At 44.4% G+C, this 21,233-nt stretch overlaps 1 protein-coding gene across 2 annotated transcripts in view; it reads left to right on the top strand.

The window, feature by feature from the left end:
- The window catches only part of MMP16 (matrix metallopeptidase 16), a 184,070-nt gene that overhangs the window by 122,274 nt on the left and 40,563 nt on the right, over positions 1–21,233 (top strand). For both annotated transcript variants that reach the window (XM_083187385.1, XM_083187384.1), the window contains one exon: positions 14,613–14,774. In XM_083187385.1, the coding sequence (XP_083043511.1) occupies positions 14,613–14,774 (162 nt within the window). The remainder of the gene's footprint in view (positions 1–14,612; positions 14,775–21,233) is intronic.

Genomic DNA, 21,233 nt, shown 5'->3' with positions numbered 1-21,233 from the left:
GGGGTCCCCACTTCCCCAGGACCCCTGCCCATGCTGACCAGCCAGGGGGATAATGCTTTGGCCGCGGGACCTTATATAATAAGTGTCCCCCGGCTGTGGCATTACCCTGCTGGCTGGTTGGGTCTGGTGCTGGTTCTTAAAATGCGGGGGGCCCCTAGTCATTTTGTCCCCCGTATTTCGGGAACCAGCGCCGGACCTTGAGCCTGGTGCTGGTTTCATTAAATCAAGGGGACCCCTATTTGTCGGGGACCCTGATTTTATGTCACCAGCACCGGCTCAATGAGCCCGGGGCTGGTTATGCTCTGACGGGGGACCCCGCGCTGGTTTTTTTTTATTTTAAATTGCGATTTCCTGCAAACGTGCGATTTTCAGACCTGAAAATCACACATTTTCAGGACTAAAGAAATCGCACCAAATCGCACCTATTCGCACTATTTGGCCCGTTTTTCGCATCTCATTAAATATGCGAAAAACGGGCAAATCTTGCGATTTTCAAAAGTGCGATGTGGTGCGATATAAAAACATGCGCATTTATCTCAATCCATAGAATGTCACCCTAGATGTTTGCTCAAATTGGGTATTCTTATCATCTTTTCATGATGCTGTACCAGTGGCTTTTCTCTTAGTGAACCTGTGGATCATCATTATTCACACTTATATCGCTTTCAGATCGCAAAATGCAGGGTTGCACCGCGACTTGAAGCGGTCCAGTCCCTAAGCGACCCTGTATTTTGCTCTCTCTAGTGCCTTCAGCGACCCAGCAATATTGACGGTTTTCTGACATCATGCTGGGGCGGAGCGATGGAGCATCATTGGGGGCGGGGGAGGAGGCAGGGCTTGGAGCTGGCACTGCTCCAAGTACTGCCTCCTCCATCAGTGTGAACATGAACCAAGCCACTTGACCCAATTAACCCGTTCACACTGAACAGCAACCTGGCAACAAACCGGTAAGAACTCTGCCGCCTTGAAACCTGTTCGTAATGCCGGGTTGCTGCCAGTTTTCTGGACCCGGTAAGCCCTTTCAGAACGCAACTATTACCCGGTTGAACCGACAACAAACCGGCATGAACCCTGTTATTAGGTGCGATCTGAAAGGGGTATTAGGTATATTACATAGATAGCAGTCAGTAATGTCTGCACCTCTTTATTCTGGTACACTGTTCTGAGTACACACACATACATACATACATACATACATACATACAGATGTATCGGGTCTTGTCTTTGCTGGCGATCCGCCAGCAGCATGCTGCTGGCGGATCGCCAGCAACACAGCGCCGCTATCTGACTGAGACGCGCGTGCGTCCCCCACGCACGCGCGTCTCAGTATCCAGGCGGCGAGGCAGACGCATTACTGTCCGCCTCCCGCTCGAGGGGGCAGGGGGGGACCTGAGTAGGCTGCGGGGGGTGCGGTTGACCGGTGTGGGCACCGGGCGACCGAGGGCAGCACCGTCGGAAGGGGACGCGCACGCACCTCGTGCGCGCGCGTCCCCTTCCGGCATACAGATGGCGGCGGGGCAGGGGATGGCGATGGCGACGCCATTGCCATCCCCTGCAAAGATGAGACCCGTTACATCTGTACATACATACATGAAGATTTCAATATTAGTAAAGCTTGTGATATGGTAAATACAGTTTATACACACACTGTGGCAATGCATATTTAATTATTGAAATGTAATCTGGTTACAGACATTTATCAAGAATGTCAGAAAAGACTGACATTTCATTTACTGAATTCCAAGAAAGAATATAAAAAAGAACTCTTTATAATATTGTTTTACATTTTCCCCGAGCATCTGTCATGCAGCATGTTGAAGCCAAATGACATATGTTTGATTGGAGCTTTCCTTCTCAATAAATCATCCACCAACTGAATAATTTGAGATAATCAAAAGAGTTTAACCCTTACTAGATGTTATTTTATACCATGCAGCTGACCGCTATTTAGGGCGTGGCCAGACTTACGGCATCATTAGGGCCTGTCCACGTGGCAGCAAAATGCTACAAATCGTGGGTGTATTGGGGAGGTATAGGGCTAAACTGGATGATTAATATAATCCTCCCTCTCCTCCAATTTATGGATTCATGACTTCCAATGTTATTTCCCTATCCTGCTCACTACCTAGGAAGTAGGCAGAATTGCCGGAGATTCACCCATCCTTCTAGGGGTACAGGGGACTACATGAATAATCTTGAGTATCCCATACCTTTAGGGAGAGTAGATAAGCTTATCTTTTCCCAGTGTCTAGTTTGTCGTGCCCATTATCTATATATAAAAATGGATGTGTGTATGTTCCCTATGGACTCCAAAATGGCGTGACCGATTTTGCTGAAATTGTCAGGCAATCTTCGGATTAGCCCAGCGGGTGATGGTGATCCTGTGAAGTTTGGTAGCGATCGGATCAACAGAATTTTTTTTTTGGGGGGGGGGGGGGGGGGGGGGGTTGGCAATTAATTGATAGCGCACTGAATGAGATTTTGTTCCCGCCGAACTTCTGTCAAATGCAACTGAATATTCAAGCCGTTGTCAACAAGGTATTCCCAAATCTAACAACCATCTACAAAAATCTGAAGTCATCTGGCTATAGATAATAAGTGCTTCCCGTGCGAAGCCAGGGCAGGTCGCTAGTATAGAATAAATCCAATTCTTCAGTATATAATGTGCCTTTCTGAACCACTTTAACTAATATATAGTTTATGCTGAACTTCAGGCCGGTAATATTGTATACAGTTGGATTATTATATCCAATATATAATACGTAAATTGTGGGTGAGCAGCAGAATTTGCAAAACTTGCTTATATATTCTATTCTAATTTCTAGCAACAAAGCATAAGATTTTATCATACTATACAGACTTTCCGAGTGCCCCATGAGGGAATAGCAGCCGGGGCCAACGAAACAGAAGTCTTCTCAAGGGAGTGTAGATGCTTGTTCTTGCTTTATACCATTGTCACGCCTCCGCTATTTAGTGCCAGATTACTGAACTGCAAATTATATTATCGGCCTCCCCGGACTGTCCACTTTCATGGACGGCTGCGGGAAAGAGGGGGTGGAGCTGAAGTTTGCAACCAGCTTCAGTATACTTGCCTACCCTTCACGGAGGGGGGTTTCAGCAGCTCCTTGCCTAATCTGGGAGAGCAGTCAATTATACATTACCTACTAAAGTCTCTATAGGTCTACCAGCCTATGCTTCCATGGCCTTTGTTATAGCATATAGGATTTTTTCTATCTAAAAGGATATTTTATCACTCCTAAGGGTCCCTGACCTTTCACTGTTCATGCCTTCAAATCACGCTGAAACACCATTCACTTTCTTTGTTAGTACAGTTAAAGAATACCCGGTATCTCTGATATAATGGGTTGGGATCATTCGTCAGACTGCATTTAGGTCTACAGTCATTAGGTCGACCCCACTGGCAGGAAGGTCGACCTGACTTAAAGTCGACATGGGCCAAGGTCGACATGACTTAAGGTCGAATTTGCATAAAGGTCGACATGAGGAAGGTCGACTGGTCATAAGGTCGACATGGGTTTTTCACTGTTTTTTGATCCGAATGTCGACACAGTCGACATGGACACAGTTGGCAATGAGAATCGGACCCTCGCATCGCTCGCTTCGCTCGTGATGCTTCGGGCACGGTGCCTCGCTGCGCATCGGCACACTATTTTATTCTCCCACCACGCCCCAATGTGGATGGTAGGGCATGAAATACCGCCTGTCGGCACATGTCGGCTCAAAAAACAGTGAAAAACCCATGTCGACCTTATGACCAGTCGACCTTCCTCATGTCGACCTTTATGCAAATTCGACCTTAAGTCATGTCGACCTTGGCCCATGTCGACCTAAAGTCAGGTCGACCTTCCTGCCAGTCGACCTAGTGGGGTCGACCTAATGACTGTAGACCTAAGTTCATTCTAATAGATGACCGCATCCCGATATAATAAAAAGGTACTTGTTTAGTTTCACAGCAGGTGATGTTTTATTGCATGCAATGCATGCAATTGCATGCAATGCGATCGAATGCGATTTCATGGAGTTGATTTTATATAGTGTGGCGAGCCCGAAGCGTGGCGAGTGTAGCGAGCCCCGCGCGGGGACGCGGATTACTTTACATATATTCCACGGCCCGGTGCGCTCGCCAAACGGATTACTTTACATATATTCCACGGCCCGGTGCGCTCGCCACAGAATACATGTAAAGTAATCGGCGTCCCCTCGCATGTGATATATCTGCCGCCTTGAAACTAAACAAGTACCAATAAAAGTTATGTTTAAAACAATAGTACTGTTCATTTTCTAAGAATCCTTTCCAATGTGTATTCCTTGAATATTATATACATATATGATATAGGCTGCATTGCTTTGTGTAGGTTACAACTGCCATAGCATATCTCTCACCTCATTGGAACCACTGCACATCTCACTGTAATTATTAGAATTCATCATTTATATAACTGCACAATGTACTGTAGATTAATACAGGGAAATTACAATAAAACAGACACACAATACAATAAATTCAAGTAAAAAGCACAGGAGGAAAAAAGAGAAATTTATATACAGTTAATTGTCAGAAAATAAGTTGAGATATACCTCCAGAAATATGTACTGTACCAAATTCAGTTAATAAGAATATCAAGAAGGACCATGACATTATAAACCTATTTATTTATTGGGTGCCGGACGGGGTCCCAACGTCGGGATCCCGACTGTTAAAACACCGACAGAGGGGTTCCCGCCGGCCACCGGCTATTCTCCCTCGTGGGGGCACACGAGTAGGTGGAGAGTGCAGTGAGCCACCGTGCCCGCAGCGTGGCGAGTGCAGCGAGTGCTTTGTTGTGCTCGCCATGCTGTCTGAGTCCGGCCAGTCAGGATCCCGACGTCGGGCTAATGACTGTCGGGATCCCGACTGTCGGAACTCTATACCACACCCTTATTTATTTTGGTAGCCCATGTATATTGGGTTTATTATTCAATTGATATTTTAAAATGTTTAATGCACTATGGGTTCTTTGTCCAATGCCTTGGAGAGCGACAAAGTGAAGAGAGATAAAGTACCAGCCAATCAGCTCCTTTCATGTAATTTTTATGATTATTTTTATATACTGTAACTGAATGTTTGTCCTGAGTGCTATGAGTCTACCTTTGTTTAATAGTCATTGGTATGCTTTGTACTTGGGCTGTCCCACCCTCACTGAGGTATTAAAGGTAAGCATGGTTGGGGTAATGGTTAGCATTTCTGCATCACAGTACTGAGGTCATGGGTTAAATTCAGAAGATGGTTGTATGGAATTTGTGGGCCGATTCAGACCTGCTTGGTGAGCAGCGAATTCGGCCAAGTTTTCCGATGGTGGGGGAGTGTGCATGCACATAATCGCTCGCACACACCCCTGGACCGAACGCCTTCTGCAAGTTTTACACTCGCCTGGACTTTCCCAATAGGATGGATAGACAGGGGGTGGTCACTGCATCCGCCCAGCATTTTATGGGCGTGTCCACAAAAACGTGGGCATGAAAACGCTGGGTGGACACCTGCAATCGCAGGTGTGGCCCTGCCTGTTTGGGGCGGGCAGATGATGTCACATAGCATTAATGCCTGCCCCCATTTCGGCCATCACCGTGCAGGATAAGAGTAAGTCCAGCCTTACTTTTATCTGCGAGGAGAGGAGAAATCATTAGATGGTGAGTGATCGTGAAATGATTTCTCTTCTGTGGCCACATGCGAGTGAATGTGTAAGCGAGTGTAGGGAGGCCTGAATTACCCCCATAGTTTTCATGTGCTTGCTACCACACTCTATATTGCTCTCTCGCACTCTCTCTATAACATAGGAGCCAGAATGCAAATGCTCACCAGGTCCCTGGTGGCACGTGGCCTTCCTGTTACCCATATAGGTGCTGTTGGTCTCCAACTATCACAGTGCAATATAAGCTCTCTTCCTCTTGTAAGATTATGGGGGTGTCACTGGTAAATGAGCAGCTCAGTAAATGATTGGTGGACTGTAATCACAGATAACTGATGTAGCAGCTGCTCTCGGTGAGCACTCTCTGTCATCCTACGTAGGCAGCCTGGCAGGTCCAATTGGCCATTATACTACAGAGGCGTAGTAGAACTGCCTTCTTGTATTACAAGCAATAACTCCTGAACTCAAAATCTCTCCAACATACCATTTCGATGTTTCGCCTTGGAAGTTTGGGGAATCTGACCCTTCCTTCCCTTCTTTCCCTTTTATACCTCTATATAATCAAAACATCATATCGGACTGACGTAATGTATACAAAATCCTGCACAAAAATAACTTGCAATAAGCATTTCAAAATATTTATTTCCGGCTTGTATTTTAAAGTCTTGATGGTGCAGGGGTGAAATTCTGTTTTTCACATGGATAAATGGCCCCATTGTCTTATTTCTACAAGCAAAAATACTTGGCTTTGTTTTTCATATGTTTACTTCAATGCGCCTTTTGATAGATAGTAACTAACGAGCAGGAAATGATTCTACTTGCTAGAAATAGAGCTTTGTGCAAGAAACTCTTGTGAGTTTGTTTTAGCAAATGCAAGTGTTTTTTCTAAATGCTCAAAATAGCAGCGTTGTACGGTGAGAGCCATTTTCTGTTCTTCAGACTAATCTTATATAAACAGATGGAGTGTCTCTCTTCCTTGCAGGGGCTGGTGGTAGATTCGCCAGCCGCCAGCCTCTGGAAGGGGACACGCGAGCGCCCCTCTTACAATGGAGCTCGCCGCCGGTCCACAACGTGGTTCCCCAGCTCAACCCCCTCCCTAACCCTGCCCGTCTCCCTGATTCGGAGACGGGCAGGGTTCCCGTCCCCCGCGACAGTAAACTGGGATGCGCGTGTGTGTGGGATGCTTGCGCGTCCCAGTCAGATGTAGCGTCCACTCACCAGTGGGGGTGGCCTGGAGAGCCAAAGCACTGACTGAGCGGTGCTACATCTGTATATGGCATAGGTCAACAAAGCAAAAGGTAGACTGGTGTGTCAATAAATGAAAATGGTTGACACAAGTTTTTTGTTTTCTGTCATTTTGTTTTTAAACCACATGTGACCCCAATTAGTGTACCGTGTCTCCTTGCATGGCTCGCTTAGCTCGCCACCCTTGAGGCAGGGCCACTATTCCCAATCTCAGTCCATGTAGATGGTAAATGATGAAAACGTTTTAAAAAATGAAAACAAATAACTTGTTTTGACAATGAGCGTCGACCATTGTTATGTTGATCATTTGAACCTATTGACCGATTGTACCTGCTGACCTTTAGCCCGGTCACACTTTTACATGTTGCCCTTTTGACCATATTGGCTTTTTTAAAACATCGATCTAATGCAGGTTGGCCATATTGACTGTTGACCCAGTAATACAATCCCTCCCTCCAAGATTCCAATAGATATGATGCAGGTACTGTAGGCTTGGGATGCCAATTGCAGCTATTGCCTAGAAGCCAGAGGATCTGTAGGAGCTACATACTGATGCAGAGCGAGTGCCATGCCGCCAGCTGTATTTGATTTTTGCTTTGCAGATGCCCAGGAAGTTAATGTACATGGGTGAGTGCACTTATGACTCTCTATGACCGGAGAGGTAGGATTGGTGGGGGGGGGCATAGGCAGAATACAGTAGATTATGCAGATGTGCTGAAACATGCATGTGCTCGGTTGCACTTATGTAGCTGCAAGGGAGGTGCACATACACGTTACTGATGATGACGTATGCTAGGCATCGTTGTGGGCATGCGAATTATGTATGAAATACTTTGCTGATTTTTGAGTCATTTGCTCCCATTTTGCTACCAACTCTCCATCAGGGCCTGTGTTCACCAAAGTGACAAAGTTGATGTCACACTCTCATGACTGGTTACAGTCTAATGCATTTTAATTGCTTTACTTCTATTATGTGCTATTTTGCTCCCAGTAGAATGAATACTCAAAATCATTTTTCCCATAACAACGAACACATTTTATGTTGATGAAACATAGCAAGTACAGTTTAATTACTTGATTGCCAATCATCTGAAAACTGGTAATTACCCTGAGGTTTTAAGGACCGCTTTCGTTCTATTACAAGCACTGCAGTTCATTCACCTGGGCATATGTGTCTATCCCTGAACTTCATCTGCTAGTTTCATCTTCAGCTTATTTCCTCCCAGTACGTCAAAGTTAATTTCGTTCTGAGGACAATAAAGAAAAAAAAAAAAATATTCACACATCATGTTAAATGGCAAATGAAGATTTAAAGGGACAAAGTATTGAAAGATCGCTTAGTTACAAAATGAGGTCAGGTGCACCAAAGAACAAGAACCGTTTTTTTTTTTTGTTTTTTTTTTTAATGTACTCGTCTGTACATTAGTGGCAGTAATGCAAATATAGATTTCATTTCAACAAAAAAAGATCCAGACTTTAGGCACGAAGCTAGCATGCCGTTGAAAGAAAATGTCCATATTGTGTTCTTCTGCACTAGAAGATCCTGATTTCATATTGTGTTAATACTTAATAATAAATATAGAGGCCGACTCAATGAGCCACAGGTTGACCCTCCAGAGGTGCGAGAAGATATGAGTTAATTTCTGCCGCAGGGCTTCTCTCGGGGAGATTGCGGGCAATTCAATAGTACCATTTCCAAGGGAGCAGGCTAGAGAAGTCAAAGCTACCAATACGTTTGCTCGATATGAAAATGTGTGTTGCACATTCATACTGTACTTAGGGGTAGATGTATGGAGCAATGGTAAGGGAGGAGAAGTGATAAAGTTCCTGGTACTTTATCACCGGCCAATCAGCTCCTAACTGTCCCTTTTTAAACCCAACCGTCAGTAGCTGATTGGCCGGTGATAAAGTACCAGACACTATCACTTCTCCTGCCTTATCACTGCTTTATACTTCTACCCCTTACTTACCTATTCTTCCGAAAGGAGTTGAGGGAGTAGAGAACATGGGTTATACAGATCGAGAACTTGTTTCTTCTGTTTGGAGCCATGTTAGGGGTGGCCAAACCTATTCTCAAGAAAATACTCGATGTGTTTGCATGGAGGCCAACAAATGCTATACAGCTTTATTTGCATGCTGCAGTTTAGAAGGTGGACACTCTTATCTCACATCTAAATCACATTTAAAATCTGCCCAAATTGCAGTGCAACATGGTTTTACAGGTACGCGCTCTGCTCTCTACTCAGACCAGCCCTACTGTTGGCTTATGACAAAAATGAGCTCTGCTGTAGTTTGTGTGTCCATGTGGATTGATGTGAATATATTCATTGGGGCAGGGACTGGCAACATATTATCTCTAAAATGCAGCCTAATATTTAAGCATTTTATAAAAACCTTGTAATTAAATGAATAATGATAGTAGTAGTAAGAATAAGAATACTGCTATTTGCACCATTCATTAATTATTATTATTATTATTATTATCGAGTCACATGCGCACTGTATTAATGATATTGAGTGTACACACTGTCGATATTACTAACAATATCGCTCAGAAGGCCCAATACTCTATGTACAATATCAGTTGTAATATCGCTCGGTGACCCAAAATTCTGTAGCGGCCAGTTTAAAAATATGCTGCATGTGGTGATTGGTGCATCAACGATTAACGTGGCTATATCTGTACTTTTTAGTAGATACATGTATAGCGGACATCTAATGCTGTGTACACACTTGTACAATGTGCATGAGATTTTGACTATATAGTCAAAATCTCATCGGGATCGCATGCAGATTGCATGGGTTTTATCCCTTGTGATCCCGATGCGCGCTCCCGTATCGCAGCCACAAAGTCTTGGCTGCATAGACTATAGAGTGCAGATCTGCACTTTATAGTCTAAATTGTATGCAGATCACATGCGCCGTGCGATGCGATCCCGATGCGATCTGATCGCATCGCAAGCCAAAATCGATAGTGTGTACACACCATAACAGTTTTTTCCCTAAAATACTATGTATAGAATGAAATGTTACAGTTTACAAGTTGCATTTCTTAACCGGTTTAAAGTCAGTGACCCCTGTTAGTAGTTCTGCCTTTTAAAGTCACAGAAATTCCCAGTGTATACATTGTCTGTATTTACAACAGAGCCCATTGGAATTCATATATAAACTAAAGCGGCAAGTTTTTTGTGACCTAGCATTGAGACAAGCACAGCATCTGCCTGGTAAGCTCTGCTTTCCCACTGACATGATACAGCTAAGGGATAATAACCAGCAGCTGCACTGAAGTTTAAGAAATAATAACAGACTTGCCATTGCCTGGCCTTGAAATAGCTTTTGTTATGATTTGTGTAACAATGCCAAGCACTATAACTCTGCTTGAAGAGTCTGGGCAAGGACTTCCTTCTTTCCACAATCTTTTTATGTAAGATGCACAGTAAAGGCATGGCAGCACCTGGAGGAAACGACAGCCATTCCCATAATTACTGGCACTAGTGTACAGATTGTATGCAATTAACTTTGTTGCCAAACTGTTATCTGAGAAGAGGACATAGGGCAATGCACCTGGCTGTATTTAAATAGCATCCGTTGCTTTCTCCTGAATATTGACTTAACTCATACAATGGCTACTTTTACTTTGAGTAAATACTCTACAACAGGGGTGGGGAACCTTTTTTGTGCCAGGGGCCGTTTGTATGGGGAAAAAATCCTTCGGGGGCCAAATGTAAAAATGTATCTTACAAATTGTCCTGCTGCAGCCGTCCCACGCTCCGGCGGCTGCCAATGAATAGGACTGACAGTCCCTGGCTTTTGTTGATTAAGAGGAATCTCTCAAGAATTACCGACCTCTCACGAGAATTCCCCTGTGCTTGACTCACGGCAAAGCCGCCGGGTGGGTGGGCCACTCAGACCAGGTACCGGGGCCGCAAACGTCCCCCGGGCCTGAGGTTCCCCACCCCTGTTCTACAAGATAGTCTCCGGTGCTGACTTTAGTGTATATAAATGTAGCTTTCCATAAACACCTTAAAGGTCCATGCACGCTGGGCAACTTTGAGCTGAAAGACGCTCAAAACATCAAGTTTGAGCGGCTTTCAGCTCGCAGCTGCCCAGTGTCTATGGCCTGGCTTTGAGCTGCGAGTGCTGCTGCACGCTCCCGCATCATCGCCGGGAAAGGATCGGCGGGAAATGATTGGCTTTGTGGATGGCTTTGCATAGCGCTGCGCTATGCAAAGCCATCCTCCCCCTGCTGACGGTGCCGGGCAGGGGGAAAGCCACTCAGTGTGTATGCACTTAGCGGCTTCCCCCCCAGCGATGATAGCGATCATTGCTGTCCATACACGCTGAGCATAATCGCCCAGTGCGTATGGACCTTAAATGCGGATAAATAGTACCCTGCATGACCAGGACTTTGGGTTCTACTGCCAATCTACGTAACGTGAGCTGTGCACACAAGAAATAGAGAATTATCCACTACATTTCTTTAGGTTTGAGGCCTGAGGCCCGATAGTATAAGAGTTCAAGCAATGGGGCTGATGTGAAAATAGGTGTGGATAATTAGATAGACAGTGTCTACATAGACAGTCAATAGGTCTACCCCCAAAAGGTTGTCAGGGTCGAAAGGTCAACATGGGAAAGGTATAGACATGAGTTTTTAAAATGTAGGGGTTTCAATGTCAACGACTGTTGACATGGACCTGCAATGCTTTGGGCTCAGTGCCTCAGTAAGCTCGGCACACTATTATTTTCCTTCTGTGCTGATATGGATGGTGAAGTGAGAACTAGCCAGTTAAAAAAAAAAAAGCATGAAAAATTCATGTCAACCTTATCATGTGTCTACTTTTTTCATGTCAACATTTTGGGGTAGACCTGTTGACTGTCTATTTAGACACTAACAGGATACCGAAAAAAAGACTGTGAGCATGAGTAGTGGTTACTGAGCATAGCCCTGAATGTGTGACCGGAATTAAAAAGTTTGAATTTAATAAAATAACTATTTTATTAATAAACACAGACAAAGATTCAACTTACAGGGACCTGCCATCAATTGACTGGAACATTTCTGGAAGTGGCCTCATGTGTGCGGCACCAAAACAATGGGTGGTTCCACCATAACAGTAGGCGTGATGCCCAGGGGGAGTTACATGCTCATTTCCCAGGGGCAGTTACCTGCTCATTGCCCAGGGGGAATTACATGCTCATTGCCTAGGGGGGAATTAAATGCTCATTGCCATGGGGAATTACATGCTCATTGCCATGGGGAATTACATGATCGTTGCCATGGGAAAGTAATCTAGGAGGAGAGAAGCTGGAGTGGAAAGAGGGACTCCAGAGAAGGGAAAAAATAAGGGAAAGGATAAACAAAAAAACACAGACAACGTCTGTGCCCAGAGTCATAACTCTAGGAGGCAATGGAGTCATTTGCTGCAGGGCTCCTGCTAGCAAGGGGGCACCTCTCCTCCCCTGCGAGTTTGAATGATTTAATTTGTCAATATTGCTTCTATAGCTGACTCCCTCTCCTAGCATGAAAATAGAGGTCACACTCTCTTTATTCTAAACATAATTTTTGCAAGTGTCACACTCTGTATTAAAACCCATGACCTGCTATTTGCTCCTGGAATAGAAGCATGCAAATTCTAGCTATATGAAGTTACTACACTACATAGCTCTGCCTAATAGTAATGGTTTTGAACTAACAATTATACAGAGTCAGAATCTGGAGACTTTTGTGCAGGAACAAATAGCTTTCTCAGTAAGGTGTCTGCCTCCTGTGAGACAGGTCACAGGTTCTAATCCTGGCTATGACTGTCAGCGGCGTGCGTTGGGGTGAGGCAGGTGAGGCACAGCCTTTCCTGTCATACTAACGTATGTGCCGGAGTTTTGAGTTTATAAAGTATGTTGAAAATACAAAAAATCTATAAAAAAAATCTAATCTAAATCTAATTATTTTCATAGTCAAAACTCTGGAGTAAACCGTCTATGGCAGGTGAGGCAGTGCCTCACCTGGCTACCTTTGCTGCACATCTCTCATTAAAACTCAGCGAATCTACAGCAATATATACTGCTGCACTTGTGTATTATGCCAACATGTACCCCATGGCTCATAAATTGTGTGCACATCTGACTCTGGTACTTGCCAGGGACACCTTATCCATTTACCTCACCGCATGTCCCTGATGACTGTTAAGCAATGCATTTGTTAAAATAAAGGATAAATGTATATAAATGTGGTGCATTATATCAAGAGTTATATAAATATTTTCTGGATTGTGCATGCATGCATAAAGATGGAGCCCCTCTCATTTATCTTCTTTAGGCCATGGCTCAGCATGGCTCACCATGGCTATCCTATTGTTCTCAGCTGCAATACAATACATAGAACAATACAGTAGGGGATTAGCAGAGTAATCCTATTACTCACGTAATCGTAATAAAGGGCTAGATGAGAGGGGCTCCATCTGTACATACATTTCTATATGGTAGTGCAGCGGTTCTCAAACTGCGGGTCCTGACCCCAAAGTGGGTCCCGACCTTCTCTGCATGGGGTCGCGACTCCATGTTGCTGACCATCAGGCTGATGACTTTTCTAATTTCAGTCAGTGATTGAAGGAGTCTGAAACATCTGTTGAATTGTCTGTTATTTAGACTCCTCCCATCATTTTGTGCCTCCACAATGCTGCCATGTATGTGCTGTCTGCTGACTACACATGTGATGTGATGACCTTCTGCAGTCACTTGCTGGGGTCCCATAGTTATTTTTATTGTCTGATGGGGTCCCAGAGCAAAATAGTTTGAGGACCGCTGTGGTAGTGTGTGTGTGGAGGGGGGGACACCAATATTTATCTTGCCTCCGGTCAACTTGGACAAACTTACGCCACTGTCTGTGCCAAACAGTCATCATTGAATATGATCGTTAAAATCATAAAAGTCACTGTTCTAGCTCTCCAAACCTCTGTCAGAGAGAGAACTGGAATCAATTGATCGTAAACTACATATATTGACCTGTTCATTTTACAAACGTGCTATCAGACCGTAGATGCTTGCAGATTTCATAGCGAAGGCATTTTATTTACATTGGAAGACTTTATTGACCTGTTTTTATATTTGGTACCTTTAACAATTGATTTAACTTAAATTGTTCATCGTGCGCTCGGTCTTTAAATGTGTCCACTTTGTTGGTGTCTCTAAGGGAATATTGGCAAGTACATAGATGGATCTGTAACTGTGTGGTCAGCTTAATTCTCAAGAACGCAGGTCCCTCAAAACCTTTAATTGTCAGTTAAATTGACATGACTTGCAACCACAGTGGACTGAACTGTAAAACAAGACATTCTGATAATGAAGAAATGTCATAGTGTTTCTGTTTGTATTAACAGTAAGGTATGCATGAGTTGTAGAGAATTCCATGTACTATACAAAATCAAATAACGTCATAAATGAAAGAGTAGAAGAATGTATGAGATGACTTCTTGTAGGTTATTCCGATAATGTAAACAATTAGAGACAATGAAATGAAATGATTTTCCACACCTGCTTCCCTCTTATGCAATTACAAGATAAATCGTTTCTTTCTCTTCCAACTGTTTCTTGAATTAATTAAGTAGTATTTGAATTGCTTGTGTGTGTAATTACATTATTGATTCTATTCTTTGACAAAGTGTTCTCATTAATTTTGTTTCGCAGGAAATGACCTATTTCTGGTGGCAGTACATGAATTGGGTCATGCTTTAGGACTGGAACACTCCAATGACCCAACGGCAATCATGGCTCCATTTTATCAGTACATGGAAACCGACAACTTCAAGCTACCTACCGATGACTTACAGGGAATTCAGAAAATATATGGTAAGATAGTCTATAGTCTTTACCTATACGTTAACAGCAGAAGGGTGACTTTTATGAGTGACATGCCATTGTCTGAGCAGGGCACGTCTTATAACAAAGGTCTTGGCTCATAGATTTACAGAAAAATATTGGTGTTGTCATTGGTTGCTTCGTTTTGGAGTTACAGTATGTGTCAAAATGTATACTAACCATTTACAATTCATCTCCATTGTGCTCTGTAAAATGTGACAGGTGGTGAACTCTCTCGTTTGGACCTGAGACATGTGACCTGCTGGAGGGGCTGGGTACTGTGAAAGATTTTTATAGGCACCCACTAAGCAGGGATTTTAAAAAATGTGACTCCTAAAAGGGAGGAAAAGGGGGTGAAATGTTCTGCCTATCATATGTTTGCCCGGTTAAAAGGTGGAACCAAGATGAGTGGAATTGCCTGCTTGGATTTATGTTTGGTTTGCATTAATTTTCAAGCTATTTCCGGTCTTGTGTGGAGTTCTTTCTAAATAGTCTGCAGGTTGCTAATGCTATATGTTGATGTTTAGTTTCGAAGAACTACTTTCAATGCAAAATTAATAAATACATGCCCAACATTTCTAAACTGAGGGCTGTTTGAAATTGTACTTTGCATTTAGTTTTGGCATTTAGTATTCCTATGAAATGCTGTTTTATATTATAATGAAGGGGTGTACACACGGAGCGATTTTTGCTAGTGAGCGACTTCAACTAAGCGATTTTGTCTAAGCGATTTGACTAGATACAACAGCGATTTGACTAATTCACCAGCGATTTAGTGATTTTGTCTATGGGCGATTTTGACTATACTAGAATTAACATATTGGGTTGGTATTCATTGCAGATCGCCTAGTGAATATCTCCCTCAGCTGTGAATACCAGCAATTTTGAGTAGACAGCCAGCAATCTAGTCACAATATTCTTGTCTGGCATCTCTTTTTACTAAGCAATATTATAGGATGATTTGTCTAACCTTGACAGCGATCTTTACTAACCTTCTAAGCAATTTTGACTATGTAGTCAAAATCGCTTAAGGTGCGTACACACGGGGGCGATTTTGTCCAAAATCGCGGGAAATATGTTCGCTGTGCGACCATATTGCCCGCAATGGGAGTGTGCACCGGCGATATATCGCCGGGTGCGCGCTCCCGTTTTTGCCCCTGTGGTGATCGCTGGTCGCAGGAACATGCTCCTGCGACCAGCTGATTACCACTGCCGGGCTCCCCCCGGCAGTTTCTTTTTCATCAGCGACCATCTCTGGTCGCTGATGAACAGGAGAAACTGAGCCATATATTGCTCAGCCATATATTGCTCAGCAATATATGGCTGAGCAATATATCTCCCCCGTGTGTACACAGCATTAGAAGGATCGCTCTGGGTGTACACCCCTTGAGAGTAGTGATGTGCACCGGACACTTTTTCGCGTTTTGGGTTTTGGGTTTTGGGTTCTGATTACCTTCAGGTTTTGGGTTCTAATGGGTTTTGCCAAAACACCCCCTAAAGGTTTTGGGTTTTGGGTTCTGATTTTTTTGAAAAAAGCATAAAAATGGTTAAAATCGCATAATTTAGGTGTTTTTTTGCTCCTATGCTATTATTAACCCCAATAGCTTTCTTCTCCACTCATTTACAGTCTATTCTGAACACCTCACACCTCACAATATTGTTTTTAGGCCAAAATGTTGCACCGAGGTAGCTGGATGACTATGATAAGCAAGACAAATGGGCGGCACAAACACGTGGCCCATCTAGGAGTGGCACTGCAGTGGCAGATAGAAAAACTAGGCCCCAAAGAGCACATAATTCAAAAGAAAAAAAGAGGTGCAAGATGGAATTGTCCTTGGGCCCTCCCACCCACCCTTATGTTGTGTAAACAGGACACGCACACTTTAACAAAGCAATCATTTCAGCCACAGGGTCTGCCACACGACTGTGGCTGAAATGATTGGTTCGTTTGGGCCCCCACATCACAAGCTGCCATTTAATATGTCCCTGCACAAACTGGCTCTACAGAGGCAAAAGGTCGTCCTCATCCTCATCCAGCAATTCCTCACCACCATCAGTATCTTGTTCTTCCTCACCCTCACAGAGTATTAATTCGTCCCCGCTGGAATCCACCACCACAGGTTCCTGTGTACTTTGTGGACGCTGGTCTTTCTCGTAGAATTGATAATTCATTTTTATGAACATCATCTTCTCCACATTATTTGGAAGCAACCTCCTACGCTTATTGCTGACAAGGTTCCCAGCTGCACTAAAAACTCTTTCGGAGTACACACTGGAGGAAGGGCAACTGAGGTAATATAGAGCCAGTTTGTACAGGGGCTTCCAAATTTCCTTTTTTTTCTGCCAGTACTGGTAAGGACTCTCTGACATGCCTACTTGGGTGCTGTCACCCATATAATCCTCCACCATTCTGTCAATGGTGATAGCATCATAGGCAGTGGCAGTAGACATGTCAGAAATTGTTGGAAGGTCCTTCAGCCCAGACCAAATGTCCAAACTTGGTCCTTTATCACCACCAGCGGGGGGTTTAGGAAATCGCAGTTGTTTCCTGGCAGAACCAGTTGCTGGAGAAAATGAAGGAGAAGGTGCTGCTGAGTCACTTTCCACTTCAGAAGATGACAGTTTTCTCACCAGCAGTTCTTTGCACTTCTGCAGGCTTGTGTCCGCCGGAAAGAGTGACACCACGTAGGCTTTAAACCGAGGATCGAGCACGGTGGCCAAAATGTACTCCTCTGATTTCAACATTTGTACCACCCTCGAATCCTGGCAAAGCGTATGAAGGACTTTATCCACAAGTCCCACATGCTTAGAGGACTCGCTCCGTCTCAGCTCCTCCTTCACTTTCTCCAACTGTTTCTGCAAAAGCCTGATGAGGGGAATGACCTGACTCAAGCTGGCAGTGTCTGAACTGACTTCACGTGTGGCAAGTTCGAAGGGTTGGAGAATCTTGCACAACACTGAAATCATTCTCCACTGTGCTTGAGTCAGGTGCATACCCCCTCCTTTGCCTATGTCATAGGTGGATGTATAGGCTTGAATGGCCCTTTGCTGCTCCTCCATCCTCTGAAGCATATAGAGGGTTGAGTTCCACCGCGTTACGACCTCTTGCTTCAGCTGATGGAGGGGCAGGTTCAACAGTGTTTGCTGCCGCTCCAGTCTTTGGCATGCAGCCGCCGAATGCCGAAAGTGGCCAGAAATTTTTCGGGCCACCGAAAGAGTCTCCTGCACAGCTCTGTTGTCTCTTAGAAAACTCTGGACCACCAAATTTATCGTGTGAGCAAAACAGGGCACATGCTGGAATTTGCCCTGCTTTAATGCCCGCACGATATTGCTGGCATTGTCTGACACCACAAATCCCCAGGAGAGTCTAAGAGGGGTAAGCCATTGCCCAATGATTACCCTCAGTTTCTGTAAGAGGTTATCGGCGGTGTGCCTCTTACGGAAAGCGGTTACACACAACGTAGCCTGCCTAGGAAGGAGCTGGCATTTCCTAGGTCCTACTACTGGTGCTGCTGCTGTTGTTGCTGCTGGACAAGGCGATTCATCTACCCAGTGGGCTGTCACGGTCATGTAATCCCTAGTCTGCCCTTTTCCACTTGTCCACATGTCCGTTGTTAAGTGGACAGTGGGTATGACCGCATTTTTCAGGGCACTGAGAACACTTTTATGCACTTCACTGTACAGCTTCGGTATCGCCTGTCTAGCGAAGTGGAATCTTGACGGTATTTTGTAACGGGGACACACTAAGTCCATCAATCGTCTAAATCCTATTCCAGCAGTTATGGACACCGGAAGCACATCTAATACAATCAGATCTGCTAAGGCCTCAGTTACCCGCTTTGCCATTGGATGACTGCTGTCATACTTCATCTTCATGGCAAAGGACTGTTGGACAGTCAATTGCTTAGTGAAAGAAATGTTCCGACTTCCCCTCCGGGATGATGAACGACTCCCAGCAGCAACAGCAGCAGCGGCAGCAGTAGGAGGCGTAGCAATGCAGGATCCTCCAGAAGAATCCCGGATAGGAGAGGAGTCAGTCAGGCAAGTAACATGGCCTATAGGACTACTCCCAATCCTCATTGAGGATGAAATTGACGAGGAGGGACTTTGCGGTGTGGTTGGGCACGTGGACACAACAGGACAAAGGGATTTAGTTGTCCCTGGACTGTGTACATTCTTAGCCACAGTTTCTGAACTAAACAGCAACTTATGAACGCTCTTCAAGTGACGTAGAAGGGAGGATGTCCCTAGGTGGGAAACGTCCTTACCCCTGCTTATTTGAGCTTTGCATAAGCTACATATGGCAAAACAATTGTTGGACGGTTTGGGATAAAAATAATTCCAGACCGAAGAGGTGGATTTATTGGTCTTCTGTCCAGGCATGGTGATGCCCTTTGGAATCTCACGGACAACAACTGTCTTGCCCGGTGCCTCATTTAAGCAAACCACATCAGCATCGTCCTCCTCGTCAATTTCTCCCTCAGCACCAGCTTCATCAATATCCTCCTCCTGGTGTACAACACTGACACCTTCATTATCGACATCTGCAACTGCACTGTCTGTGATCCTTCCAGCACATGCAGAGGGTGTGCTGCGAATGCTGAAAGGAGCCTCCTCTTCCCGTACAGTGATGGGAAGGTCAGGCATCGCAACCACCAACACCCTTGGACTCTCCGCTGGGATTTGTGATACCATGTCTTCTTTGGAAGGCAGAGTTGTTTGCTGGATTCTTGTTGGTGACAGCTTAACTCTCTTAAATTTTTAAGTGGGAGAAGGAGGAGGAGGAGGAGGACTTTGATCATCTTCTGAAGCTGAGCCACTAGTCATGAACATAGGCCATGGCCGTAGCCGTTCCTTGCCACTCCGTGTTGTAAATGGCACACTGGCAACTTTACGTTTCTCCTCCAATGATTTGCTTTTTCTTTTTAAGGGCCTTTTACTCAACTTTGGCTTTTTGGATTTTACATGCCCTCTACTTTGACACTGGGCATCGGCCTTGGCAGACGACGTTGATGGCATTTCATCGTCTATGTCATGATGACTAGTGGCATCAGCTTCAGAAGCACGACGAAGCGGCTCCTCATATTTTCCTATTTTTTTTATCCTCCATATTGTGGATATCTAACGGTAGGCAGCGGTGTCAGCAAACTGGATACCGAGATATCAGCTGGTTGTCACTAGCCAGTGACAACAGCAGCAAGATACAATATTTATTTTGTGTATATACTGCGATATACTGGTAGGTAACACAACAAGTGGCGTCAGCAAACCGGAGTTATTTACTGCGATATCTAACGGTAGGCAGCGGTGTCAGAAAACTGGATACCGAGATATCAGCTGGTTGTCACTAGCCAGTGACAACAGCAGCAAGATACAATATTTATTTTGTGTATATACTGCGATATACTGGTAGGTAACACAACAAGTGGCGTCAGCAAACCGGAGTTATTTACTGCGATATCTAACGGTAGGCAGCGGTGTCAGAAAACTGGATACCGAGATATCAGCTGGTTGTCACTAGCCAGTGACAACAGCAGCAAGATACAATATTTATTTTGTGTATATACTGCGATATACTGGTAGGTAACACAACAAGTGGCGTCAGCAAACCGGAGTTATTTACTGCGATATCTAACGGTAGGCAGCGGTGTCAGAAAACTGGATACCGAGATATCAGCTGGTTGTCACTAGCCAGTGACAACAGCAGCAAGATACAATATTTATTTTGTGTATATACTGCGATATACTGGTAGGTAACACAACAAGTGGCGTCAGCAAACCGGAGTTATTTACTGCGATATCTAACGGTAGGCAGCGGTGTCAGAAAACTGGATACCGAGATATCAGCTGGTTGTCACTAGCCAGTGACAACAGCAGCAAGATACAATATTTATTTTGTGTATATACTGCGATATACTGGTAGGTAACACAACAAGTGGCGTCAGCAAACCGGAGTTATTTACTGCGATATCTACCGGTAGGCAGCGGTGTCAGCAAACTGGATACCGAGATATCAGCTGGTTGTCACTAGCCAGTGACAACAGCAGCAAGATACAATATTTATTTTGTGTATATACTGCGATATACTGGTAGGTAACACAAGTGGCGTCAGCAAACCGGAGTTATTTACTGCGATATCTACCGGTAGGCAGCGGTGTCAGCAAACTGGATACCGAGATATCAGCTGGTTGTCACTAGCCAGTGACAACAGCAGCAAGATACAATATTTATTTTGTGTATATACTGCAATATACTGGTAGGTAACACAAGTGGCGTCAGCAAACCAGAGTTATTTACTGCGATATCTAACGGTAGGCAGCGGTGTCAGAAAACTGGATACCGAGATATCAGCTGGTTGTCACTAGCCAGTGACAACAGCAGCAAGATACAATATTTATTTTGTGTATATACTGCGATATACTGGTAGGTAACACAACAAGTGGCGTCAGC

This window comes from Crinia signifera, chromosome 5 (assembly GCF_055691185.1).
Source record: "Crinia signifera chromosome 5, ASM5569118v1, whole genome shotgun sequence".
Taxonomy (NCBI): domain Eukaryota; kingdom Metazoa; phylum Chordata; class Amphibia; order Anura; family Myobatrachidae; genus Crinia; species Crinia signifera.
This window is presented reverse-complemented; position numbering and strand designations above follow the sequence as displayed.